Raw genomic sequence first — 27686 nt, forward strand, 5'->3', positions numbered from 1 at the left:
CCCTCTCGTCTTCCCAGTTCGGCAGCTCAGTCTCGCGCCCTTCTCTCCGCCATTCACATCCTCCGCCAGAGCGGGGTCATTGTCCCGGTCCCGGAACACGAGAGGTTCAAAGGTTTCTACTCAAACCTCTTCGTCGTGCCAAAGAAGGACGGAAAAGTGCGGCCCATTTTGGATCTGAAGCTCCTGAACAAGTGCGTAAGAGTCCGGCACTTCAGGATGGAATCGCTCAGATCGGTCATCTCTTCGATGGAAAGAGGGGAATTTCTGGCCTCGATAGACATCAAGGATGCCTATCTTCACATCCCGATTTTCCCGTCTCATCAGAGGTTCCTCCGCTTTGCCATTCTGGAGGATCACTTCCAGTTCACGGCCTTACCCTTCGGTCTCGCCACGGCGCCCAGGGTATTTACCAAGGTCATGGCGGCTGTCATGGCCATCCTTCATTCTCGAGGAGTCGTCGTGTTACCTTACTTAGACGATCTCCTCATAAAGAGCCCGTCTTTTCAAGCCTGCGAGTCAAGCGTCCACATTACCCTGGATTCTCTTTCGCGCCTAGGTTGGTTGATCAACTTGGACAAGTCCTCTCCCGTTCCTGCCCGTCGGATCTCTTTTCTGGGAATGATCCTGGACACTTCGAGGGGGCTGGTCTTGCTTCCTCGGTCCAAGGCCCAAGCACTTCAGCAAGGAGCCCGAACGCTCTGTCATCCTCGCCCGCGAACCATTCGGTTCGCCATGAAGATCCTGGGAAAGATGGTTGCAGCAATCGAAGCAGTTCCTTTTGCTCAACTCCATCTCCGTCCCTTGCAACAGGCTTTGCTGGACAACTGGGACAGGAGTATCTCATCTCTCGACCGCCCTTGTCCCCTGTCCCCGCGGGTCAGACAATCTCTCGTATGGTGGACCCTGGGCCCATCTCTTCTCCAGGGGAAGTCCTTCCTCCCGATCCGCTGGTTAGTGGTAACTACCGACGCCAGTCTTCTTGGCTGGGGGGCGGTGTTCCTCCACCACTCTGCCCAGGGCCGCTGGACAGTTCGGGAATCCAAACTCCCCATCAACATCCTGGAGATTCGTGCTATCAGACTTGCACTGAGTCGCTTTCACGCCCTGCTCGCGGGTCACCCAATACGAGTCCAATCGGACAACGTCACGTCGGTGGCTTACATCAACCACCAGGGGGGTACCCGCAGCAGGGCGGCGATGCAGGAAGTCTCCCTCATCCTTCGTTGGGCCGAAACCAACCATTCCATCATCTCTGCGGTGCACATTCCGGGAGTCGAGAACTGGGCGGCGGACTTCCTGAGCCGCCAGGGCCTTGCCTCGGGGGAGTGGGAACTCCACCCAGAGGTTTTTCACCAGATCTGTCTTCGCTGGGGGACCCCGGACGTGGATCTGATGGCGTCCAGATTGAACACCAAAGTCCACAACTTCATTGCTCAATCTCGGGATCCCCAGGCCATAGGAGTGGACGCGCTGATTTCTCCGTGGCATCATTTTCAGCTCCCATACGTGTTCCCTCCCCTTCCCTTACTGCCGAAGGTGATCCGAAAGATCAAGACAGAGGGAGTTCCAGTCATCTTGGTCGCCCCAGACTGGCCTCGTCGCGCTTGGTACGCGGAGCTCGTTCAGCTCATAGCCGACGTTCCCTTGCGGTTGCCAGACCGCCCAGACCTGCTTCGCCAAGGACCGATCTACCATCAGAGCTCAGGGGCCCTACGTTTAACGGCGTGGCTGTTGAAACCTGGATTCTAACTCGTGCCGGTTTCTCTCAGCAGGTCATCCCCACCATGTTAAGTGCTCGCAAGGCGTCTTCCGCCTCCATCTACCACCGCGTCTGGAAAACCTTCTTCTCATGGTGCAGGCTCCGGGGTCACCCTCCTCTCGTTTTCTCTATCCCTTGCATCTTGAATTTCCTTCAGTCTGGTCTGGACTCCGGTTTGGCCCTGAGTTCCCTCAAAGGTCAGATCTCAGCGTTATCCGTGCTTTTCCAGCGTAGGATCGCCACCAACCTTCAGGTCAGGACTTTCATCCAGGGAGTCTCCCATGTGGTTCCTCCCTACAGGATGCCGCTAGAGACCTGGGATCTCAACTTGGTCCTGGGGGTTCTTCAGGAACCTCCGTTCGAACCCCTTCAAGACGTTCCGCTCTCTGTCCTCTCTTGGAAGGTTGCCTTCCCGGTAGCGGTGACGTCCATCAGAAGGGTTTCAGAGCTCGCCGCTTTATCCTGCCGGGCTCCTTTCCTTGCCTTTCATCAGGACAAGGTAGTCCTACGTCCTTCTCCGGCGTTTCTTCCGAAGGTGGTCTCATCTTTCCACCTCAATGAGGACATCATTCTTCCCTCCTTTTGCCCGCAGCCCAAACATAGGGTCGAGAAGGCTCTCCATACTCTGGACGTGGTAAGGGCCCTCAGGAGGTACATTTCCAGAACGGCTCACTTCAGAAAATCGGACGCCCTTTTCGTGCTCCCGGAGGGTCACAGAAAGGGTTTGGCTGCGTCTAAATCCACGATAGCCAGATGGATCCGATCTGCTATCCAGGAATCCTATCGGGTCAGGGGCAGTCCTATCCCGGCGGGGATTAGAGCTCACTCCACTCGGTCGATGGGTGCTTCCTGGGCCATCCGGCACCAGGCAACAGCGGAGCATGTTTGCAAGGCCGCAACGTGGCCCAGCCTGCATACTTTCACAAAGCATTACAATGTTCACATTCACTCCTCTGCAGACGCGGCCCTTGGCAGGCGTATTCTGCGGGCGGCCGTTGCGCATTTGTAGTCAGATGGTACACGGAGTTATTTGGTTGTATTGTTTCCCTCCCAGGGACTGCTTTGGGACGTCCCATAGTCCTGTGTCCCCCAATGAGGCGAAGGAGAAATAGGGATTTTTGTGTGTACTCACCGTAAAATCCTTTTCTCCGAGCCACTCATTGGGGGACACAGCACCCACCCTGGTAGCCTTTCGGCTCGTGATCTTGTTTTTTGATCTTGACTGTTTGTTTGACATGTTATATTCTATTGTTACTTGTTATATTGTTACTATCCTACTGCTTTTGCACTGAACTGGGTGTCTGGAAGCCAGTACAAGGGTGTATACTGCAGGGGAGGAGCTAACCTTTTTTTGTCTCAGCTTAGTGTCAGCCTCCTAGTGACAGCAGCATAACCCATGGTCCTGTGTCCCCCAATGAGTGGCTCGGAGAAAAGGATTTTACGGTGAGTACACACAAAAATCCCTATTTCTGACACTTCCATGTACTTGAAAAATGCACCCCATGTTTTCTGCATGTCTGACAATTATAGTGTTGTTACTTTATGCTATAAAGGTAGTTCTTTTCTGCAAATCAATTGTACTGTTAGGTAATTATGTTGATGAGCCTGTTCTGCCACTTTTAGGCTCTGAGCAATGATATCTTCAGGGTGTCAAGCCGCATTGAAGATTTAGAGAAGGAGTTGTCGGAAAAGAGTGGACAGCTTCGCCAGGGCAGCGCTTGCGACCAGCAGCGTATACGAGATGAAATCAACAATCTGAGACATGAGAAAGAGCTGCTGTTAAAGCAGAGAGTGGACATAGATGAAAAGCTGCGCCAAGGGAGCCTGCTTTCTGCGGAGGTGATTTTCTTCAATAAATGTTATGTGGGGTTTTATTTTGGCCTTTTCAAGAAATTTTCTTAAAGTTGACATTTATCAGCTATCCGCGGCATAAGTGATAAATGTCTGATTGCTGGGGACTTCATTGCTGGAACACCCATTGATTACTATAATGGAGACCACCCAGGTACCATGGTCCCTCTCGCTGCATGGCCACAGCATAGGAGAGCGGCAGATGAGCTCGCTGAGATGCTTCCGTCAGTGTCTATGGTGTCGGCGGAAACAGATATATTCATAGGTTTTGAATGGAGTATCAGCGAGGTTTTGTCATGAAGAGTGGATAATTCTAAAACCGCATTCTAATGAGTGTTGACCCAGACATATCCTTTCTGCAACCTGAGCCACTGCACCAGGGCCCAATAGGTAAAGGGGCCGATTTTCACCTCCAAAGCAGTAAACACATAAAGGGCTGACATATGAAGAGCTATTGGATTACTAGCATCCATATACTGTTCTTACACAGGGGCCCACTTTAGTGTCCGAATCCACGTTGCGGTTTCAGCAGTGGAAAACCCATCGATCAGACATTTATTACCTGTCCTGTGAATAAGTGATGGATGTCAATTTTACAAAAATTCCCTTCTCCACATTAATTGTTAGAACACAATGGCTCTTAGAAAAATATTTAGACGTGAGAGTCCTCAGTGGTTGATACCTTTTAATGGCTAACTAAAAAGATGGTAACAAATTGCAAGCTTTTGAGGCTACTCGGGTATCTTCATCAGGCACAGACTAAAGCAAATTCTGAAGAATCACATACTTATACACAACACAGCACAGAGAGAAAGAAGGAAACAGATAAGACAAGTGACGTGAAGCAGAATTATCATTGTAAGAGGAATAGACCTAGATATTGGAACAGTTCATAGATAAGAAAGTCTTAATGTTTTATGGTCCTCTGAATAGGTCTGGTTCTGTGTTGTGATGACCCCAGAAGGTCTGAAGAGCAAATTCCTTAATTGATGTAAATAGACAAAAATCCATGTGACACATTCATTCCTGCAGTGAGTGTGTCAAAGGTCCTCATGAGTTTATACTCAGACTCTTCTGTCTTTCTGAGATTTGAAATTACCTTTTAAAACAAGTAATTTCATGTCAATGATGCTATGACCAGGGAGACAAAAATGTTTTGCTACTGGTAGGTCCATTCTTTTTTTCTCTTATTGTGTGGCAATGAGAATTCAGCCTTGTTCTAAGTTTTTGCCCTGTCTCCCCCACATACAGACCCCCAGTTAGACATTTAGTACAAATAATGGCTCTTAGGACTTTTTTGTCTTTTTTTGTCAAAAATAAATTAAGAACACTGATAGTTAGGAATCCTGTATTCCTGGAGAGAAAAACTGTGTACAGTGGGCTCTGTGTAATGCTTCATGTCCCCTGTGGTGGCGCTGCAGGAAAGTTAAAGATTTGATGCCAAGTTCCCCCACAGATTTTAGCTGGTGTTGGGGGTTTTAAAGGGACAACCTGTGATAAGCTTATTGCGAAGGAACTCCTCTCGCAAAACACGATTGTCTATAGCAGGCAAACCACGTAGTCATTTACTTATTTTTATTCATTGTAATATAAATTCTTATAAGCATGCTTTATTAAACGTGACAAACAAAAGTAATTTTGATTAGAGCAAGACTCTGACACTTGTCATTCTCTGTTACGTTCTGTGACGCCTCTCGCTTCTCCCCACTTAGGAAGAGCGGATTCTTTTCCAGCTGGATGAGGCCATAGAAGCTCTCGATGCTGCGATCGAATACAAGAATGAATCCATTACTCGCAGACAGCGGGTTCTCCGTGCCTCCGCCAGCCTTCTCTCCCAGTGTGAGATGAACCTGATGGCAAAGCTCAGTTATCTGTCGTCCTCAGAAACTCGGGCTCTCCTGTGTAAATATTTTGACAAGGTATGCATTGCTGTCTTTCCACGCCATGTTTCAAAGAGTAAGGAGAATGTAAATGGAATGTCTTAAATTTTTTTTGATTTTAGAGTCTAGTGTCTGTCGTACTGATCCAGACTGAAGTAGTAGTACTGCGTCCTATTATTCCAGACTTATTTCAATTTTTTCAGGACAGAGGTCCAAAGTAAAGCTTTTTACTGATTTGTTTTATTGTAATCAGTTGGGCACACCACTGATTCCCGCTGTTAAAGTGAGTTTTAATGGAGCAGTATTACTCATGTTATGAAAACGAACGTAAGGTCTCCAGTCAGCGGAGACCTATTTGTGTTGTCAGAATTGGTAGGAGCCGTGGAACTAGAACGGTTAATGATTTTATGTTCTGGCCTATCTATAGTTGGCCAAAGGTAAGACAAGTATTAATATTTCCTGATGGATTTATGGTTATCATTTTAAAGAGAATGGGAGAATCCATGGGCAGCAAGTATCACACAGGCTGCGTGATCTCAGCCAGGTATTATTGACTAGCTATTGAACCCGTTCTACACCCGGGTGGCGAGCATTTATATTGGTATATGGTCTCCATCCTGGTATGTGCTGCTCCATCCTGCGTCCCCATCCTGTCATGTGCTGCTCCATCCTGCGCCCCCGTTCTGTCATGTGCTGCTCCATCCTGCATCCCCATCCTGTCATGTGCTGCTCCCATCCTGCGCCCCCGTTCTGTCATGTGCTGCTCCCATCCTGCACCCCCGTTCTGTCATGTGCTGCTCCCATCCTGCGCCTCCATTCTGTCATTTGCTGCTCCATCCTGTCATGTGCTGCTCCATCCTGCGCCCCCATTCTGTCATGTGCTGCTCCCATCCTGCGCCCCCATTCTGTCATGTGCTGCTCCCATCCTGCGCCCCCGTTCTGTCATGTGCTGCTCCCATCCTGCTCCCCTGTTCTGTCATGTGCTGCTGCCATCCTGCGCCCGTTCTGTCATGTGCTGCTGCCATCCTGCGCCCCCGTTATGTCATGTGCTGCTCCCATCCTGCTCCCCTGTTCTGTCATGTGCTGCTCCCATCCTGCTCCCCTGTTCTGTCATGTGCTGCTCCCATCCTGCGCCCGTTCTGTCATGTGCTGCTGCCATCCTGCGCCCGTTCTGTCATGTGCTGCTGCCATCCTGCGCCCGTTCCGTCATGTGCTGCTGCCATCCTGCGCCCGTTCTGTCATGTGCTGCTCCCATCCTGCGCCCGTTCTGTCATGTGCTGCTGCCATCCTGCGCCCGTTCTGTCATGTGCTGCTGCCATCCTGCGCCACCATTGTATTATATGCCCCCCGTATGCTGCTGCCATATAAAAAAAAAAAAATACCATACTCACCTATCGTCCGGCTCCACTGCAGGTGTGTCTTCAAGAAAATGGCGCCGGAAAGCGCGGACTGCGCAGGCGCCGATTCCGGCTGCCGGAATCGGCGCCTGCGCAGTCCGCGCTTTCCGGCGCCATTTTCTTGAAGACACACCTGCAGTGGAGCCGGAGTGTGTCTTCAAGAAAATGGCGCCGGAAAGCGCGGACTGCGCAGGCGCCGATTCCGGCAGCAGGAATCGGCGCCTGCGCAGTCCGCGCTTTCCGGCGCCATTTTCTTGAAGACACACCTGCAGTGGAGCCGGAGTGTGTCTTCAAGAAAATGGCGCCGGAAAGCGCGGACTGCGCAGGCGCCGATTCCGGCAGCAGGAATCGGCGCCTGCGCAGTCCGCGCTTTCCGGCGCCAGCGTCACAGCAGAGGAGCCGGGAGACGGAGCTGCACGCAGCGCTGGAACGGAGGACAGGTGAATATAATACTCACCCTCCTGGCGTGTCCACGGTCCCTGACTCTCCGGTGGAGATCGCAGTATGCGTTCAGTGTTTACGCATACCGCGATCTCCTTGGGAGCGTCACTCTGTGGGGGCCAGACTGCGCCGGCGCTTGCGCCTGCGCAGTCTATAAAGGCTTCGGACAGAGTGACGCTCCCAGCGTTATATTATAGATTCTGCGGTGCTTCAGAGAAAGTCATACTTTTAATAGCCGCCCAGGACTGAGCTGCATAGCATACTAGTCCAACAGTTGAGTTTCCAGTGGCTTTTCTAGTCCTGCGGACACTGACAAGTCTCTGCTTATATGCGCATGTAGGCAGAGACCTGTCAGTCACTGGGGGGGGGGAGAAGTCAACGGGACTCAACTAGTCTGCCACACGGCTCAGTCCGCAGCGGCTATTAAAAGTATGTTCTTCTCTGAAACACTCCAGTGTTGAGATTGCTCAACCAGTGTGTGATACAAGTTGCCCACGGATTAGACAGCATGTATCAGGGGTCAGGTTCACTTTAAGTCATACTTCATACAGCGAATTAGGTGGACATCCCCTTTTGGTGGTACTGCTTTAGGCTAACAGCATTAGGGTATGTGCATACACAAGACGCTTCAAGAAACACCAGCATTTCTTTTCCTGAAGCTTCTTTTGCATTATCTTTTTGGTCGTTTTCGCCGCCACCATTTTTTCTTTTACTTGTACTGTATAAATTAGTGAGCATCTTCCAAGCAGAAGCCACCTGAAGATTGGTCAGGTCACTTCTTTTAACCTCTTCGTGTGTTTGGAAAACTGAAGCTGATAAAAGAAGCTCCAAAGGTTGAACATGTGAACAACTAGTCGTTTTTACATTGCATAAGTTAATTGTTTTCATTGATTAATGAAGTGGTTTTTCTGGCGGATTGCAGAGCATACCCGCCTGATAAAGGAAATACCAGTACTCAACGTTGATGTTCCTTTCTTGGTTACATTTGGTTTTCTACAGGTAGTTACATTGCGCGAAGAGGAACACAAATTACAGATTTCTTTCTCAGAACTGGAAATGAAGTTGGAGGAGCAGCAGCGCCTGGTATACTGGCTTGAGGTTGCATTGGAACGACAGCGCTTAGAAATGGATCGCCAGCTTACCCTGCAGCAACAGGAGCATGAGCGCAACATACAACTCCTGCTGAAACAGTGTCAAGGTGAGCACGTCCTCGTCAGAGCTTAGCACAGACCCTGGGTTCTTTTTATAAACCACTTATGCCATTTGTGCTTATTTTGCAATGGTTCCTGGATCTTTTTCCCCTCCTATAACTGTGCAAAGATTTTTTTTCCTTGATTACTAAACAATATTAATGAGGATATTACTATAACTGTAAAATATGACATGAATATGAAAGGTAGTTTACAGTTTAGAAAATTAAATCGCCTATCTGCAGAATTAGTGCCAACTTAGACCGGTGGGGATCTGACAGCTTGTATCTGCATCATTCGGCAGAACTTTAATCCCCATTACAATGGAGCAGCAGTGCATGCGCTCAACCGCTGCTCTTTCCATTTGCTATGGGGCTGCCAAGCGTTACAGTGTGTTTTTACAGCAGCCTCAAAGGAGATTAATCAAGCGGTGATCGGGTGTTCGATCTGCATCGCCATTTTGTGACTGGGATAGATGTGCCTATTCAGGAATAAAAATTCACAAATTTGCTGATCTGTGTCTGTTCGAGCAATGGGAACCCCACCAATCAGGAAGTTATTGCGTATTCTTTGGATAGGTGATAACTTGTATTTACTGGGCAATCCCTTTAATATATCAATATCTTAGTGTGTTTACTCACGTTACAAAAAAAAATTAGCCAGATGACCACCTGTGAGATTATAAAGATTCAAGACAGATGTCTGGGTTGAGACAACCCCTTCAGCAATTTTGTTAGAGGAGGCAATGTCTTATCAACCATTTAATCTCAGCAGTAACAGACATTGTCATAGGTAGAACCATAGAAAGGACCATGCAGGTCGGCGTTTCCTACATCTCACAGAAAAAGTTACATTTTTGTGCCTTAGTTATATATATCTATATATATAATTGTCTAAGGGTTCTTCCGTCTGTCTGTCCTGGAAATCCCGGCTCTCTGATTGGTCGAGGCCGCCAGGCCTCGACCAATCAGAGATCGGCACAGCATCGACGTAGAAATCCCGCGTCTCTGATTGGTCGAGGCCGCCAGGCCTCGACCAATCCGCAACGGGCACAGCGACGATGATGTCATAAAGGACGTAGACATCCTGCGTCTCTGATTGGTCGAGGCTGCCAGGCCTCGACCAATCAGCAACGGGCACAGCGACGATGATGTCATAAAGGACGTAGACATCCTGCGTCTCTGATTGGTCGAGGCTGCCAGGCCTCGACCAATCAGCAACGGGCACAGCGACGATGATGTCATAATGGTTGCCATGGCGACGATGATGTCATAAAGGTTGCCTCGACCAATCAGCGACTGGCACAGTCTGGCGCGAATTCTGGAATCATTGTCCATATACTACGGGGACATGCATATTCTAGAATACCCGATGCGTTAGAATCGGGCCACAATCTAGTCTATATATCTAATTGTCTAAGGGTTTTTCCGTCTGTCTGTCTGTCCTGGAAATCCCGGCTCTCTGATTGGTCGAGGCCGCCAGGCCTCGACCTATCAGAGACCGGCACAGCATCGACGTAGAAATCCCGCGTCTCTGATTGGTCGAGGCCGCCAGGCCTCGACCAATCAGCAACGGGCACAGCGACGATGATGTCATAAAGGACGTAGAAATCCCGCGTCTGATTGGTCGAGGCCTGGTGGCCTCGACCAATCAGCAACGGGCACAGCGACGATGATGTCATAAAGAACGTAGACATCCCGCGTCTCTGGTCGAGGCCTGGTGGCCTCGACCAATCAATCAGCAACGGGCACAGCGACGATGATGTCATAAAGAACGTAGAAATCCCACGTTTCTGATTCAGCGACGGGCACAGTATCGACGTAGATGTCATAATGGTTGCCATGGCGACGATGATGTCATAAAGGTTGCCTCGACCAATCAGCGACGGGCACAGTCTGCCGCGAATTCTGGAATCATCATTGTCCATATACTACGGGGACATGCATATTCTAGAATACCCGATGCGTTAGAATCGGGCCACAATCTAGTGTGTGTGTATATATATATATATATATATATATATATATATATATATATATATATATATATATATATATATATATATATATATATATATATACATATATACACTAGCTGAAGAGCCCGGCGTTGCCTGGGCATAGTATATATCTGTGGTAAGTTATAGCACGTCACTTCTCTTATTTTCCCATCACGCCTCTCGTTTTCCCCATCACATCTTTCATTTCTCTATCGCCTTTCATTGGGGGACACAGGAACCATGGGTGTATGCTGCTGCCACTAGGAGGCTGACACTATGCAAATAAAAAAGTTAGCTCCTCCTCTGCAGTGTACACCCTACCGACAGGAAGTAGGATATTAAGTTTAGCTTAGTGTCAGTAGGAGGTGGACACGGGTCTTTCATTAGACCCTTATCTACCTCAATGTGCGTCGTTTCCTTTCAGGTTTTTTCCGGAGGGATACAGGGTGAACAGTCACACCTGTAGTCCCACTATGCGGACTATGAGTACGGCATGTACTGCCATCCCGTATCCTCATAGATCCCTCTCCAGGACCAAGATCCTAGCACACAAGCGTGCTCAGAAGTCCGGTCCTGGCTCCGGCCCCCACCCACTCGCCCACCAGAGCCTGTCGGTCGGAGGAGACGAGGACGTCCATCAGCTCCGTGGACGTCTCATTCCTTCCAGGTTAGTACCGGCGGGGGATGTTTAGGTGAGTATTTTCCCGCCCCACCCTGTGGCTTCCCTGGATCCCAGAAAAAAAAAAAAAAGGGGTTCCTATTTAGGGGGTTTTCTGATGCGAATCGCATCTCTTTTCAGCCGCGCCACTTCCGTGGATGTGGCCTCCCTGTCCCGGCGCAGCTGCCTTTATGGACCACCGCGCCGCTTCTTGTCCAGGCACGCTATCTGCGTGGCCTTGCTCAGGGGGGGGGGGACATTTCTGCCTCGGGTCCTGCAGGCTTCCCAGCCCCAGCTTCAGCGCGGCGGCTTCGGCCCTCAGTGGCTCCCCTGCTCTGGCCGCTGTTTGCGGCCGTTCATTTCTTTTCTGCGGGGTGGCTTTGCCAGCAGTCGCATCGCTCTGGCCGCTGTATGCGGCCGTTCTTTTCAGCGCGGCGGCTTCCCAGCCGCCACATCGCTTCGGCCCTCTCTGGCTTCCCTGCTCCGGCCGCTGTATGCGGCCGTTCATTTCTTTTCAGCGCGGCGGCTTTGCCGGCCGCCGCATCACTTCGGGCCCCCTGCAGCTGCGTCCCTCTGGCCGCTTACAGTGCCGCTCATCCTCCCTCAGCGCGGCAGCTTGCCAGACCGCCACACCGCTTTGGACCTGCGGCTGCGCTACTCCCGCCGCTGTAGGCGGCCGCTCACCCATCGCCTTCTGCGGCGCACTGTTCTCCGCTGCGGCCCTTCCATGCCGGTCACCGATCGCTAATTTAGGCCCCGGCTTCTGCCTGGGCCTACTTCCGGTGCCGGACTCCGCCCCCTTTCCTTGTTTGTCGGGCGGGCTTTTCTCCCGCCCGACAATTTCACTGAGAACCGCCTTTTCTCCTCCCACCGGCGCCATCTTGGGACTCCTGAACCACGAGTCCCCTCCTCCGGAACAAGAGAGTGATGTAGTACAGTGGTAAGGTGTGCAGGCTTGCAAACAGAGAGCTGTGAGCTCGAACCCCAGCATTGAAAGTTAATTTTAAGCAACGCAGATCGATCAAGATTACGGCAGCAGGCCTTACCACCCTCCTGCCTAAGGGTCTATTTCTCGCCGGAGGTCCATACCATCTAGCCGGACAGCTTCCTCCAGATTTCGTCTGCCGTAAGTAGCTCTGCACCGCAGACTGACACTCCGCTATGTCTGTCCTGCAGCAACCCGATTGTTCCCACCGCCCAGGATCCCCCAGCCGATCCGCCCCAGAGTGATACCCATCCCAGGCTGGGCCTCCTCTCTGTCTTAATCGGTGGCCAATTTAACAGGGGTGTCTCAAACCCTGGTTTCCGTGCTGGATCGGTTACCCCTGCAGACCCCCGCAGTAGCCACCGGGTCGCAGGAAGCTCCGTCCAAGCCCTTCAAGGCTAGCTGCAAAAGGTCCAGACAGGAACGCCGGTCTGAGTCCTCTTCTCGCTCCATCTCGCCACTCGGTCCTCCTCTGCGGTCGGCGTCCTCCCGATCCTCCTCCGCTGAGTCAGGCGAGGCTTTCTCTGATGCGCCTTCGGAGGATAATTTGGGGCCGGATTCGAACCAAATCGCTAACATGAGGGATATGGTTCAAAGCCTCATTGGAGCGACCAATCAGACCTGTGGCATCGAAGATTCCTCTACGAAGCCCACAGATCAGGCGGTTTCGTTTAGACGGTCTAAACTACCTCCCAAGGTATTTGCTCCTCATCCTGAATTCGAGGAGCTTCTGGCCAGAGAGAGCGAATTCGACCAGACGTTCTCAAAGAGACAAGCGTCTTGGAGTCTCTTTCCTCCGGATCTCATTGCCAACCGGAATGAGAGGCGTTGGAGAACGACCTCTCCCCCTGTGGATCCGTCGGCTGCTAGACTTGCCACCAACACAGTCCTTACGCTGTCCGGTGGGCAGCTCTGAAAGATTCCATCGATGGGATCATGGAATCCTTCGTGAAGTCGGCTTTCGAAACTGCCGCATCATCCCAATGCCCGGCTTTGGCTTCCTCATGGGTTTCGAAGTCTGTATCTGAGGGGCTAAACAACTCCGTTGGGGCATTCAAGCTGGAGCTCCGTCAGACCGGCTGGCGGAACTTGCCACCCAGATTACTCATGCCGGGGAATAATTTGTTCCCGGGACGTCGCGTCTTCTGCCGCACAGGCGCCCAGTAATGTCGTTGCCAGCTGTCGCACTGTTTGGCTCAAGTCATCGAAGAAGTCCCTCACTAGCCTGCCTTTTCAAGGTTCACGTCCTTTCGGTTCCAAGCTGGACCAAATTATTAAGGTCGCCACTGGTGGCACCAGTCCCCTTCTCCACCTTAGGCGGCTACTTTGGTCTTTTCGACCTTTCTCGTAGTTTTGCGGCATCAGATTCTTCTTCGCAACTGCAGAGGCCACAGGCACCTTAAGAGAAGAAGGTATTCTTCGGCTCACTCTTTCCTGGCGTGCCCGCTACTCCTAAGGTGGATTCTCCAGGTCCAGGACTGGAAGTTCCACCTAGGCATGACCCACGACTAGACCCCAGTCCGTTTCTCAGACTGGGCAACCGTCTCCTGTTCCTCAGGGACGTCTGGGTCTCCTCAGCAGAGGTCGCATGGGCCAGGGCACCTGTTACCTCTAGACACAAAATCTTCATTTCACGGTCCTGGGATCGTTTTCTTCAAATCCCAACCTACGAGAGACCCCGCTCTAGTCCCGGGTTTTCTTTACTGCCATTGTTTCCCTCCTTAAATCCGGAGTAATCGTTCCCGTCCCAGAACAGGAACGGTTCACAGGCTTCTCTTCGAATCTTTTTGTACTGACAGAGAACGACAAGGTTCGTCCCAGTCCGGATCTCAATTTGCTGAACAAGAAGTTTCGTCGTAGACACTTCAGGACGATATCCCCTCGTTCAGTAATCGCTTCCATGGAGGCTCAGGAATTTCGGTTTCAGGCGCCCGAAGACAAGATATCCCTCCTTTGTCAGGAAGTTCGCTTGGTTCTCGGCTCCCCTCCTTTCCGATGGGCCTTAAAGGCCCTAAGGAGGTTGGTTGCAACATCGGAAGCAATTTTCCCTTCGCCCGTTTCATTCAAGACTTCTTCAGCAGGCTATTCTATCACAGGGGACAGGTCTGTCTTCTCCCTGCATCGTCCGATCCGGTTTTCTCCCGGGTCAAATGGTTCCTCGACTGGTGGCCGAGGTCACTTCTCTTATCCCAGAGTAGATCCTTCTCAGCATATCCTTCCTTCCAGTTCCCTGGCAGGTGGTGACGACAGACGCCAGCCCGCTCGGCGGAGGCGCGGGGCTTTGTCTCCTGTTCTTTCAGGGTTGTTGGTCGGCGCAGGAGTCCTCTTTGCCGATCAATGTTCTCGAGTTCCGGATCATCTTTCGGTCTTGCCTTCACTGGGTAAGGATTCTCAGCAGCCTGCCAATTCGAACCCAGACAGACAATGACACAGCAGTGGCATACGTCTACCACCAGGGGTGGACTCGGCGTTCTCTGGCCTCGGCCGAGATTCCAGGATCCTCCTTTGGACAGAGGCAATGGTCCTGGTGAGCTCCGCAGTGCATGTCCCCGGCGTGGACATTTAGGCCGCCGACTTCCTCGGCTTCGAGGGCCTCGCGGCAGAGGAATGGTACTTCAGGAGGTTTCCTGTCGGATTGCTCTTCGATGGGGGACTCCAGAGGTGGTCCTCATGGCGTCCCGATTGAACAGGAGGTCCCTCGGGTCGGCCCAGGGTCCCGTGTTCCTCTCAGTGGTGTTGACATTTTGGCCATTCCTTGGTCGCAGTTCCTGCTCCCCTATCGGTTCCCACCCCTTCCCTTGCTTTCCAAGCTGTCGAAAAAGATCAAGGCGGGATGGGTGCCGGTCATTCTGATCGTCCCGGATTAGCCCAGGAGGTCTTGGTTTGCAGACATCGTCAATCTTCTCGCGGACACCCCTGGTGCCTTCCAAACAGACCCGATCTGCTGTCTCAGGGTCCGATCTGCCACCCGAATTATCGGTCGCTCAGTTTAACGGCGTGGCTGTGGACTCCACTGTTTTAAGAGCGTCCGGCCTTTCGGCCCGGATGAGTCACACTATAATCCAGGCTAGGAAGCCTTCGTCTTCTTCCAGGATCTACTATTGTACCTGGAAGGCTTACTTTCGCTGATGCGAGTCCAACCGCTTTTAACCTATGTCCTTTTTCCCTGCCTTCCATTTGGTTTTCCTTCAGGCAGGACTGGATTCGGGCTTCGCTCTCAGTTCCCAAAAGGACCAGGTTCCTGCGCTCTTCTTCCCTTTAAGAAGACTTTATCTCCTCAGCCACAGGTTAAGACCTTCCTTCAAGGAGTAGTCCACGCTGCCCCTCCGTTCAGGGCCTCTGTGGATTCATGGGATTTAAAGGTTGTGTTGGTTGTTCTTAGGGGTTCCCCCCTTTGAGCCTCTCAGGGAGTTTTCCCTGTCAGTTCTATCTCGGAAGGTGGCATTTCTCAGGTCCATCTCTTCGATCCGCCGCGTTTTTCAGTTGACGGCCATTTCCTGCCGACCTCCTTTCTTGATTTTCCACCAGGATAAGGTGGTCCCAGGCCTCCGCCTTCCTTCCTTTCTCGAGGTGGTTTTCATCTTTCCACCTCAACGAGGACTTCGTTCTACCTTCCTTTTGTCCAGCTCCGACTCATCCTCTGGAGCGATCGTTTAACAGGCTGGACCTCGTCAGGGCAGTGAGGATCTCCCTGGCTAGCACGGCCGTTTTCCGAAAGATGGATTCTCTTTTCGCCATCCCTGATGGCGTGCGTAGAGGCCTGCCGGCTTCCAAGGCGACGATTGCTCGCTCGATCAGAACGGCAATTTTGGAAGCTTACCGGGTCAAGCACAGAGGGCCCCCTCCTGAGATGAAGGCTCACTCTACCCGGGCAGTCGGCGCTTCCAGTGCGGTACGTCACAGGGCTTTCGCCGACAGCTTTGCAAAGCGGCAACCTGGTCTTCCATCCACACGTTTCGCCGAACTACGGCGGACTCCAGCCTGGGCAGAAGGAATCCTGCAGGCGGCAGTGGTGAGTCCTCGGACCTGATGGAAGTCTGTTTTTCCCACCCCAAGGACTGCTTTGGGACGTCCCATGGTTCCTGTGTCCCCCAATGAAAGGCGATAGAGAAAACAGGATTTTTGGTTGCTTACCGTAAAATCTGTTTCTCGGAGCCTTCATTGGGGGACACAGCACCCTCCCAAGTTGAACAGCTCTGTTTACTGTCTACGTTTGGGTTCTTTGAACACTCTGAGTGTTTGAAGCTGTTAATCTGTGAAGCGCCGTGGATTTTGTTGGCGCTATATAAAGTTTATTATTATTATATTATTATTCTTTCTCTTTTACACGTTGCTTCTCCTACTGCTTTCTCACTAACTGAATATCCTACTTCCTGTCGGTAGGGTGTACACTGCAGAGGAGGAGCTAACTTTTTTATTTGCATAGTGTCAGCCTCCTAGTGGCAGCAGCATACACCCATGGTTCCTGTGTCCCCCAATGAAGGCTCCGAGAAACAGATTTTACGGTAAGCAACCAAAAATCCTGTTTTTCCCTCTCACAGCTCTCATTTTCTCCCTCACACCTCTTATTTTCCCCCTCACTCCTCTCATTCCCCCCTAACACTTGTCATTTCGACCTCACATCTGTCATTTTCCGATCACTCCACTATTTTCCCTCACTCCTCTCATTTTGCACTCACACCTTTTCATTTTCACCTTACACCTCTCATTTTCACCTCAGTATATACATGTTTGTCATCTCCCTTATATATAGTATACACCTGTATGTCATCTCCCCTGTATATAGTATATACCTGCTGTGTCATCTCCCCTGTATATTGTATATACCTATAGGTCATCTCCTCCTATATATAGTATATACCTGTATGTCATCTCCTCCTGTCCTGTATATAGTATATACCTGTGTGTCATCTCCCCTGTATATAGTACCGTATATATCTGTGTCGTCATCTCCCCTGTATATAGTACCGTATATATCTGTGTCATCTTCTCCTGTATATAGTATATACCTGTATGTCATCTCCTCCTATATATAGCATATACCTGTATGTCATCTCCTCCTGTATATAGTATATACCTGTAGGTCATCTGCTCCTGTATATAGTATATACCTGTATGTCATCTCCTCCTGTATATAGTATATACCTGTGTGTCATCTCTCCTGTATATAGTATATACCTGTGTGTTATCTCCCCTGTACATAGTATATATCTGTATGTCATTTCCTCCTGTATTAGACCTCGTTCACACGTTATTTGGTCAGTATTTTTACCTCAGTATTTGTAAGCTAAATTGGCAGCCTGATAAATCTCCAGCCAACAGGAAGCCCTCCCCCTTGGCAGTATATATTAGCTCACACATACACATAATAGACAGGTCATGTGACTGACAGCTGCCGTATTTCCTATATGGTACATTTGTTGCTCTTGTAGTTTGTATGCTTATTAATCAGATTTTTATTTTTGAAGGATAATACCAGACTTGTGTGTGTTTTAGGGCGAGTTTCGTGTGTCAAGTTGTGTGTGTTGAGTTGCGTGTGGCGACATGCATGTAGTGACTTTTGTGAGATGAGTTTTGTGTGGCGACATGCGTGTAGCAACTTTTTGTGTGTGGAGTTGCATGTGACAGGTTAGTGTAGCAAGTTATGTGCAGCAAGTTTTGCGCATGGCGAGTTTTGCGCGTGGCGAGTTTTATGTGTGGTGCCTTTTGAGTATGTGCAAGTTTTGTGTGAGGCAACTTTTGCATGTGTTGCAACTTTTGTGCATGTGGCAATTTTTCCGCGGGTGCAAGTTTTGCGTGTGGCGAGTGTTCCTATGAGGTGAGTTTTGCACGTGAGCCTAGTTTTGCGCGTGGCGAGTTTTGAGCGGCGACTTTTGTGTTTTGACTTTTATGTGGCGAGGTTGGTGTATGTGTGGTGAAATGTGTGCTGAGGGTGATGTGTTCAAGCACGTGGTAGTGTGTGGCGCATTTTGTGTGTGTGTGTTCATATCCTAGTGTGTGGTGAGTATCCCATGTCGGGGCCCCACCTTAGCAACTGTACGGTATATACTCTTTGGCGCCATCGCTCTCATTCTTTAAGTCCCCCTTGTTCACATCTGGCAGCTGTCAATTTGGCTCCAACACTTTTCCTTTCACTTTTTCCCCATTATGTAGATAGGGGCAAAATTGTTTGGTGAATTGGAAAGCGCGGGGTTAAAATTTCACCTCACAACATAGCCTATAACGATCTCGGGGTCCAGACGTGTGACTGTGCAAAATTTTGTGGCTGTAGCTGCGACGCCTCCAACACTTTTCCTTTCACTTTTTCCCCATTATGTACATAGGTGCAAAATAGTTTGGTGAATTGGAAAGCACGGGGTTAAAATTTCACCTCACAACGTAGCCTATGACGCTCTCAGGGTCCAGACGTGTGACTGTGCAAAATTTTGTGGCTGTAGCTGCGACGGTGCAGATGCCAATCCCGGACACACACACACACACACACACACACACACACACACACACACACACACACACACACACACACACACAGCTTTATACATATATATATATATATATATACATACGTACGTACGTACGTACGTGTGTGTGTGTGTGTGTGTGTGTATATATATATATATATACATACATACATACATACATACATACATACATACATACATACATACATACATACATACATACATACATATATATATATATATATATATATATATATATATATATATATATATATATATATACAGGCAGGCAGGCAGGCAGACAGACAGACAGACAGACAGACAGACATACATACATACATACATACATACATACATACTGTACATACACCCTGCCATGAGTAGCCCAAACTCCAGGCCTGAACCCCATTGAAAACTTCTGGAATATAATCAAGAGGATGATGGATAGTCACAAGCCATCAAACAAGGAAGAACTGCTTACATTTTTGCGCCAGAAGCAGTGTGAAACACTGGTGGAAAGCATGCCAAGACACATGAAAGCTGTGATTAAAAATCATGGTTATTCCACAAAATATTGATTTCTGAACTCTTCCTGAGTTAAAACATTAGTATTGTTGTTTCTAAATGATTATGAACTTGTTTTCTTTGCATTATTTGAGGTCTGAAAGCACTGGGGTTTTTTTTTAAATTTAATTTTGACCATTTTTCTTTTTCAGAAAAAAAAACAACAAACTGTATTGCTTGAAAATTCGGAGACATGTTGCCAGAAGTTTATAGACTAAATGAACGATTTACATTTTACTCAAAAATATAGCTATAAAGAGAAACAAATGAACATTTTGCAGTGGTCGCTTAATTTTTGCCAGAGCCACATATTCATTTTGTTTTTACCTTTTCAGACCAAATGGGTGAGGGACTGGCTGGAAGCAGGAGACAATATGAAGGTAGAATACAGACGCTTGAGAAGGAGCTTGGCTGGTATATGTGGGCACACCAAGAGCTGAGTCAGAGATTAAACAAAATGACTGTTCCTCCTCTTAATCCTCAAGGAACTCATGGGAAAAGTAAGCGATTTCTTGAAGCTTGATGTGACTTTTGGTGTTAATATCATGCTCACACATATGTTGTTGTCTCCAGTGCCTGTAGGTGATGGGCGAGCTCTTCCCGGTGTCACAGTTTCCTTAATTGGATCCGCAGAAAAGCAAAATAATGTTGCTGCAGATCTAAATAATCAACCTCCCGCTCCTGACCGAAACCTGAGGCCCAGGGACGATTTGATACATTGTCCATTACCTCCCACATGGAGACGATCCTCTCTGCCCTCTGAAGAACAAGCTGCTCTGGAGGATCTCCGGCATCGAGAAACAGTGATCGACACCCTGAACACCAGAGTGGTACAGCAAAGTGAAGGCGTTTGTCAGAGACCTGTTATGTACCATCCCAAAACTCGGAGAGATGTTCGGAGGTGTAACATAAGCGTCATGCCTTTCATGTCTAATGTCGAGATGATTGATGTCCGGAAAAACCCACTTTAGACCTATACCCAGTGTACTCTCACTTACCAGCTGCGGAGATAGTGTACTGATCTACGAAGGGCAATGTAGCACTTATTACTTACTGTGTAGGGAGTCATCTATAGTTACCCACTCTTCAGAGGTCCAGTTTGTCTAGTGTAGCGGTGTGATCATTATGGACTTCTCCCATGGGAAAAGCACTTATTGGTGCATTTACAAGGTGTCTATGGTTTTCGTATAGTAGAAAGTGATCAAGCTCAATGAATAAAATCTTTAGCTGTAAAGAAGCACTGACATCAAAATTGTTAGGCCAGGTTCATATTGCGTTAATAGCAGCCCGTTCAACACATGCGTTAACGGGCTGCTGTTAACGCAAGTGTCGATGTGTCAAGGCGCTAGCACAGATAGAGCATCTGCTAGCCCTATCTGCGCTAGCAGTGATGGACCCGGAAACGCTGCAGCCCGCGTCTCCGGGTCTGTCACTCAATGACGGCACATAGCTAAATTGTGAGCGTGGGCTAGCGATGCGTCCGACATATAACATAATGGCGGCGTTAACGGACTGTTAAATCGCGTTATTCTACGGTGTAACGTAGTCCGTCTAACGGACGCCTATAACGTAATGTGAACCCAGCCTTATCCTCTTAATATATTCTAATCATCGTATTATATAGCACTTTGTATTTACAATTGCTCATTTTACCTTTCTACTCAGTTAATTCTTTTGTTTCCATTAAGTCTATGATATCACATGATTAAAAACTGACTAGCTGAATCCTTCTAAGCTCTATGTAGAAACAGGAGGTCAATTTTTCCTGTATGAGTCATAACTGCAAAAGTCCCTGGCAGGGGAAGATGTGGAGCAGCTGGGTCAGGAGTTACAGGGGGGAATGATGATTGCAGTGGCAAGGGACCTCCTGTTTCTACATAGAGCAGGGAAAAGAGAAGAATTAGCTGGGTTGAAAGGCAAAATAAGCAATTAGTCCACAGTGCTGTAAAATATGGTGATTGCAATGTATTCAGAGGGGAGGAGTGCTTCTTTAACCCCTTAATCCCATATGACGTACTATCCCGTCCAGGTGACCTGGGACTTAATTCCCATGGACGGGATAGTACGTCATATGCGATCGGCCGCGCTCACGGGGGGAGCGCGGCCGATCGCGGCCGGGTGTCAGCTGCCTATCGCAGCTGACATCCGGCACTATGTGCCAGGAGCGGTCACGGACCGCTCCCGGCACATTAACCCCCGGCACACCGCGATCAAAGATGATCGCGGTGTGCCGGCGGTGCAGGGAAGCATCGCGCAGGGAGGGGGCTCCCTGCGGGCTTCCCTGAGACGATCGGTACACGGTGATGTGCTCACCGTGTACCGAGCGTCTTCTCCCTGCAGTCCCCGGATCCAAAATGGCCGCCGGGCTGCATCCGGGTCCTGCAGGGAGCACTTCCGGGTCAGGATCAGGCTGCAGCTGCAGCTCTAATCCTGCCCGGCTGTATGTCAGATCACCGATCTAACAGAGTGCTGTGCACACTGTCAGATCGGTGATCTGTGATGTCCCCCCCTGGGACAAAGTGAAAAAGTAAAAAAAAAAATTTCCACACTTGTAAAAAAAAATAAAAAAAAAAATCCTAAATAAAGCAGAAAAAAAAAAAATATTATTCCCATAAATACATTTCTTTACATAAAAAAAAAACAAAAAAAACAATAAAAGTACACATATTTAGTATCGCCGCGTCCGTAACGACCCGACCTATAAAACTGGCCCACTAGTTAACCCCTTCAGTGAACACCGTAAGAAAAAAAAAAAAAAAACGAGCCAAAAAACAACGCTTTATTATCATAACGCTGAACAAAAAGTGGAATAACACGCGATCAAAAAGACGGATATAAATAACCATGGTACCTCTGAAAACGTCATCTTGTCCCGCAAAAAACGAGCCGCCATATAGCATCATAACCAAAAAAATAAAAAAGTTATAGTCCTGAGAATAAAGCGATGCCAAAATAATTATTTTTTCTATAAAATAGCTTTTATCGTATAAAAGCGCCAAAACATAAAAAAATGATATAAATGAGGTATCGCTGTAATCGTACTGACCCGAAGAATAAAACTGCTTCATCAATTTTACCAAACGCGGAACGGTATAAACGCCTCCCCCAAAAGAAATTCATGAATAGCTGGTTTTTGGTCATTCTGCCTCACAAAAAATCGGAATAAAAAGCGATCAAAAACTGTCACATGTCCGAAAATGTAACCGATAAAAACGTCAACTCGTCCCGCAAAAAACAAGACCTCACATGACTCTGTGGACCAAAATATGGAAAAATTATAGGTCTCAAAATGTGGAGACGCAAAAACTTTTTTGCTATAAAAAGCGTCTTTTAGTGTGTGACGGCTGCCAATCATAAAAATCCGATATGAAAAACTCGCTATAAAAGTAAATCAAACCCCCCTTCATCACCCCCTTAGTTAGGCTAGGTTCACATTGCGTTAATGGGTTAACGCTAACGGACAGCGTTGCACGGCGAAAATGTCACAATTAACGCCGTGCAACGGGTCCGTTAGCACAACCATTGACAGCAATGTGATTTTCGGGTGTAGCGCATCGCTAGAGCGTGCCATTTTCGGCTCGCGCTAGCAAGGTGCCGTTCTTTTGTGGCGCGCCTCAGACGCTGCTTGCAGCGTCCGCGGCGCGCCCGAGGTCCGATCCCCGATCTTCCAGAGCGGGGACGTTAACGCGACCACTAAACACGACACCTAAAAAGACATTGCGTTAGCGCAATCCGCTAGTGCTAAACGGATTTCCCTAATGCAATGTGAACCTAGCCTTAGGGAAAAATAATAAAATTAAAAAAAATGTATTTATTTCCATTTTCCCATTAGGGTTAGGGTTAGGGCTAGGGTTAGGGCTAGGGTTAGGGTTAGGGTTTGTATTACATTTACGGTTGGGATTAGGGTTGGGATTAGAATTAGGGGTGTGTCAGGGTTAGGTGTGTGGTTAGGGTTACAGTTGGGATTAGGGTTAGGGGTGCGTTTGGATTAGGGTTTCAGTTATAATTGGGGGTTTCCACTGTTTAGACACATCAGGGGCTCTCCAAACGCGACATGGCGTCCGATCTCAATTCCAGCCAATTCTGCATTGAAAAAGTAAAACAGTGCTCCTTCACTTCCGAGCTCTCCCGTGCGCCCAAACAGGGGTTTACCCCAACATATGGGGTATCATCGTACTCGAGACAAATTGGACAACAACTTTTTGGGTCCAAGTTCTCTTGTTATCCTTGGGAAAATAAAAATTTGGGGGGCTAAAAATCATTTTTGTGGGAAAAAAAAGGATTTTTTATTTTCACGGCTCTGCGTTGTAAACTGTAGTGAAACACTTGGGGGTTCAAAGTTTTCACAACACATCTAGATAAGTTCCATGGGAGGTCTAGTTTCAATATGGGGTCACTTGTGGGTGGTTTCTACTGTTTGGGTACATCAGGGGCTCTGCAAATGCAACGTGACGCCTGCAGACCAATCCATCTAAGTCTGCATTCCAAATGGCGCTCCTTCCCTTCCGAGCTCTGCCATGCGCCCAAACAGTGGTTCCCCCCCACATACGGGGTATCAGCGTACTCAGGACAAATTGAACAACAACTTTTGGGGTCCAATTTATTCTGTTACCCTTGTAAAAATACAAAGCTGGGGGCTAAAAAATCATTTTTGTGAAAAAAAAAAAGAATTTTTATTTTCACGGCTCTGCGTTATAAACTGTAGTGAAACACTTAGGGGTTCAAAGTTCTCACAACACATCTAGATAAGTTCCTTGGGAGGTCTAGTTTCTAATATGGGGTCACTTGTGGGGGGTTTGTACTGTTTGGGTACATCAGGGGCTCTGCAAATGCAACGTGACTCCTGCAGACCAATCCATCTAAGTCTGCATTCCAAATGGCGCTCCTTCCCTTCCGAGCTCTGCCATGCGCCCAAACAGTGGTTCCCCCCCACATATGGGGTATCAGCGTACTCAGGACAAATTGGACATCAACTTTTGGGGTCCAATTTATTATGTTACCCTTGTGAAAATACAAAACTGGGGGCTAAAAAATAATTTTTGCGAAAAAAAAAAAAAAATTATTTTAACGGCTCTGCGTTATAAACTGTAGTGAAACATTTGGGGGTTCAAAGCTCTCAAAACACATCTAGATAAGTTCCTTATGGGGTCTAGTTTCCAAAATGGTGTCACTTGTGGGGGGTTTTAATGTTTAGGCACATCAGGGGCTCTCCAAACCAACATGGCGTCCCAACTTAATTCCAGTCAATTTTGCATTGAAAAGTCAAATGGCGCTCCTTCCCTTCCGAGCTCTGCTATGCACCCAAAAAGTGGTTTACCCCCACATATGGGGTATCGTCGCACTCAGGACAAATTGCACAACAACTTTTGTGGTCTAATTTCTTCTCTTACCCTTGGGAAAATAAAAAATTGGGGGCGAAAAGATCATTTTTGTGAAAAAAAAAAGAATTTTTATTTTCACGGCTCTGCGTTATAAACTGTAGTGAAACACTTAGGGGTTCAAAGTTCTCACAACACATCTAGATAAGTTCCTTGGGAGGTCTAGTTTCTAATATGGGGTCACTTGTGGGGGGTTTGTACTGTTTGGGTACATCAGGGGCTCTGCAAATGCAACGTGACTCCTGCAGACCAATCCATCTAAGTCTGCATTCCAAATGGCGCTCCTTCCCTTCCGAGCTCTGCCATGCGCCCAAACAGTGGTTCCCCCCCACATATGGGGTATCAGCGTACTCAGGACAAATTGGACATCAACTTTTGGGGTCCAATTTATTATGTTACCCTTGTAAAAATACAAAACTGGGGGCTAAAAAATAATTTTTGCGAAAAAAAAAAAAAAAATTATTTTAACGGCTCTGCGTTATAAACTGTAGTGAAACATTTGGGGGTTCAAAGCTCTCAAAACACATCTAGATAAGTTCCTTATGGGGTCTAGTTTCCAAAATGGTGTCACTTGTGGGGGGTTTTAATGTTTAGGCACATCAGGGGCTCTCCAAACCAACATGGCGTCCCAACTTAATTCCAGTCAATTTTGCATTGAAAAGTCAAATGGTGCTCCTTCCCTTCCGAGCTCTGCTATGCACCCAAAAAGTGGTTTACCCCCACATATGGGGTATCGTCGCACTCAGGACAAATTGCACAACAACTTTTGTGGTCTAATTTCTTCTCTTACCCTTGGGAAAATAAAAAATTGGGGGCGAAAAGATCATTTTTGTGAAAAAATAAGATTTTTTATTTTTACGGCTCTGCATTATAAACTTCTGTGAAGCACTTGTTGGGTCAAAGTGCTCACCACACATCTAGATAAGTTCCTTAAGGGGTCTACTTTTCAAAATGGTGTCACTTGTGAGGGGTTCCAATGTTTAGGCACATCAGGGGCTCTCCAAACGCAACATGGCGTCCCATCTCAATTCCAGTCAATTTTGCATTGAAAAGTCAAATGGCGCTCCTTCCCTTCCGAGCTCTGCCATACGCCCAAACAATGGTTTACACCCATATATGGGGTATCAGCGTACTCAGGACAAATTGGCCAACAATTTTTGAGGTCCAATTTCTTCTCTTACTCTTGGGAAAATAAAAAATTGGGGGCGAAAAGATAATTTTTGTGAAAAAATATGATTTTTTATTTTTACGGCTCTGCATTATAAACTTCTGTGAAGCAATTGGTGGGTCAAAGTGGTCACCACACATCTAGATAAGTTCCTTAGGGTGTCTACTTTCCAAAATGGTGTCACTTGTGGGGGGGTTTCAATGTTTAGGCACATCAGTGGCTCTCCAAACGCAACATGGTGTCCCATCTCAATTCCTGTCAATTTTGCATTTAAAAGTCAAATGGCGCTCCTTCCCTTCCGAGCTCTGCCATGCGCCCAAACAGTGGTTTACTCCCACATATGGGCTATCAGCGTACTCAGTACAGATTGTACAACAATGTTTGGCATCCATTTTATCCTGTTACCCTTGGTAAAATAAAACAAATTGGAGCTGAAATAAATTTTGTGTGAAAAAAAGTTAAATATTCATTCTTATTTAAACATTCCAAAAATTCCTGTGAAACCCCTGAAGGGTTAATAAACTTCTTGAATGTGGTTTTGAGCACCTTGAGGGGTGCAGTTTTTAGAATGGTCTCACACTTGGGTATTTTCTATCATATAGACCCCTCAAAATGACATCAAATGAGATGTGGTCCCTAAAAAAAAATGGTGTTGTAAAAATGAGAAATTGCTGGTCAACTTTTAACCCTTATAACTCCCTAACAAAAAAAAATTTTGGTTCCAAAATTGTGCTGATGTAAAGTAGACATGTGGGAAATGTTACTTATTAAGTATTTTGCGTGAGATATCTCTGTGATTTAAGGGCATAAAAATTTAAAGTTGGAAAATTGCGAAACTTTCTAAATTTTCGCCAAATTTCCGTTTTTTTCACAAATAAACGCAAGTTATATCGAATAAATGTTACTACTAAAATGAAGTACAATATGTCACGAGAAAACAATGTCAGAATCGCCAAGATCCGTTGAAGCGTTCCAGAGTTATAACCTCATAAAGGGACAGTGGTCAGAATTGTAAAAATTGGCCCGGTCATTAACGTGCAAACCACCCTCGGGGCTTAAGGGGTTAAAGGTGCGCACCAGAAATGCGTTGATGGACATCACTTGTATGCAACAAAGTGCTTTGAAATAAAATAGACTGTTTTGGTGAGCTGGCTTGTTCCTCTATTACATGTATGGTTTTACCATTGGCTGCAGGGTGACATCTGTGCCATTGGAGGATACAGAACCACAGGTTTTAACAGCAGGAGCGATTCAAAGCAACAGACAGGCTGCCACATGTACCTGTCATCAAATTATAGGCTACATTTTTAGCTTGGTTTATAGTTTTACTTTTAAAGAACAAATGCTCCTTGTGGAAGCTAATGCAGGAAAATACCCAGACCTCTCCTGTTTTATTGAATCAGACTTTTCTCGCCATAGTATACTGATTGATGTCTGTTCAGTGGGCCCAGGAGGGATCGCAGAACGCGTCTACGTGGCACTAAAATGCCCCCTTTTTACTGCGGTGTGAGCAGCCTTATTGGCTACCTGCAGATAGTGCAGGTCTTTGCACTGTACATTAATACCACAGGGATAGTGTAACGTAAATGTTTTGTCTGTACTTTTTACAGTTGAGACATTAATTTTTTTTGTTAATTATAATCCAGTGCCTTATACCGCAATTCCCCACTAGATCTTGGTTAATGCGTTGCCTTAATTAAGTTTCACATAACACATTGGCTACCTCCAGTTTCTCCATTGGACACATACAAGTCACATTCCACTTTCCGAATAACACTACAAAGAATCTACAGTAGATCATGTAAAGTATAGATCTTTCCTGGCTATGCAGCAATTGTAGTTTATGTACAGATAACATTTTTAGTTTTGTACATACATTTTCTATGTTTTTTGTAATACAATAAACTACTGTTTAAAATATGGATTTATGTGTTGTTTTTCAACCACGGGGCCAG

The 27686-nt window shown here is 47.6% G+C and overlaps 1 protein-coding gene across 2 annotated transcripts in view; it reads left to right on the forward strand.

The window, feature by feature from the left end:
• KIF7 (kinesin family member 7) overlaps positions 1–21173 on the forward strand; it is a 109818-nt gene extending 88645 nt beyond the window's left edge. For both annotated transcript variants that reach the window (XM_069766211.1, XM_069766212.1), the window contains exons 15-19: positions 3383–3598; positions 5323–5529; positions 8328–8526; positions 19521–19685; positions 19759–21173. In XM_069766211.1, the coding sequence (XP_069622312.1) occupies positions 3383–3598; positions 5323–5529; positions 8328–8526; positions 19521–19685; positions 19759–20156 (1185 nt within the window). In that variant the 3' untranslated portion in view covers positions 20157–21173. The remainder of the gene's footprint in view (positions 1–3382; positions 3599–5322; positions 5530–8327; positions 8527–19520; positions 19686–19758) is intronic.
• The last annotated feature ends 6513 nt before the right edge of the window (positions 21174–27686 follow it).

The sequence above is a fragment of the Ranitomeya imitator genome, chromosome 4 (genome assembly GCF_032444005.1).
Source record: "Ranitomeya imitator isolate aRanImi1 chromosome 4, aRanImi1.pri, whole genome shotgun sequence".
Taxonomy (NCBI): Eukaryota; Metazoa; Chordata; class Amphibia; order Anura; family Dendrobatidae; genus Ranitomeya; species Ranitomeya imitator.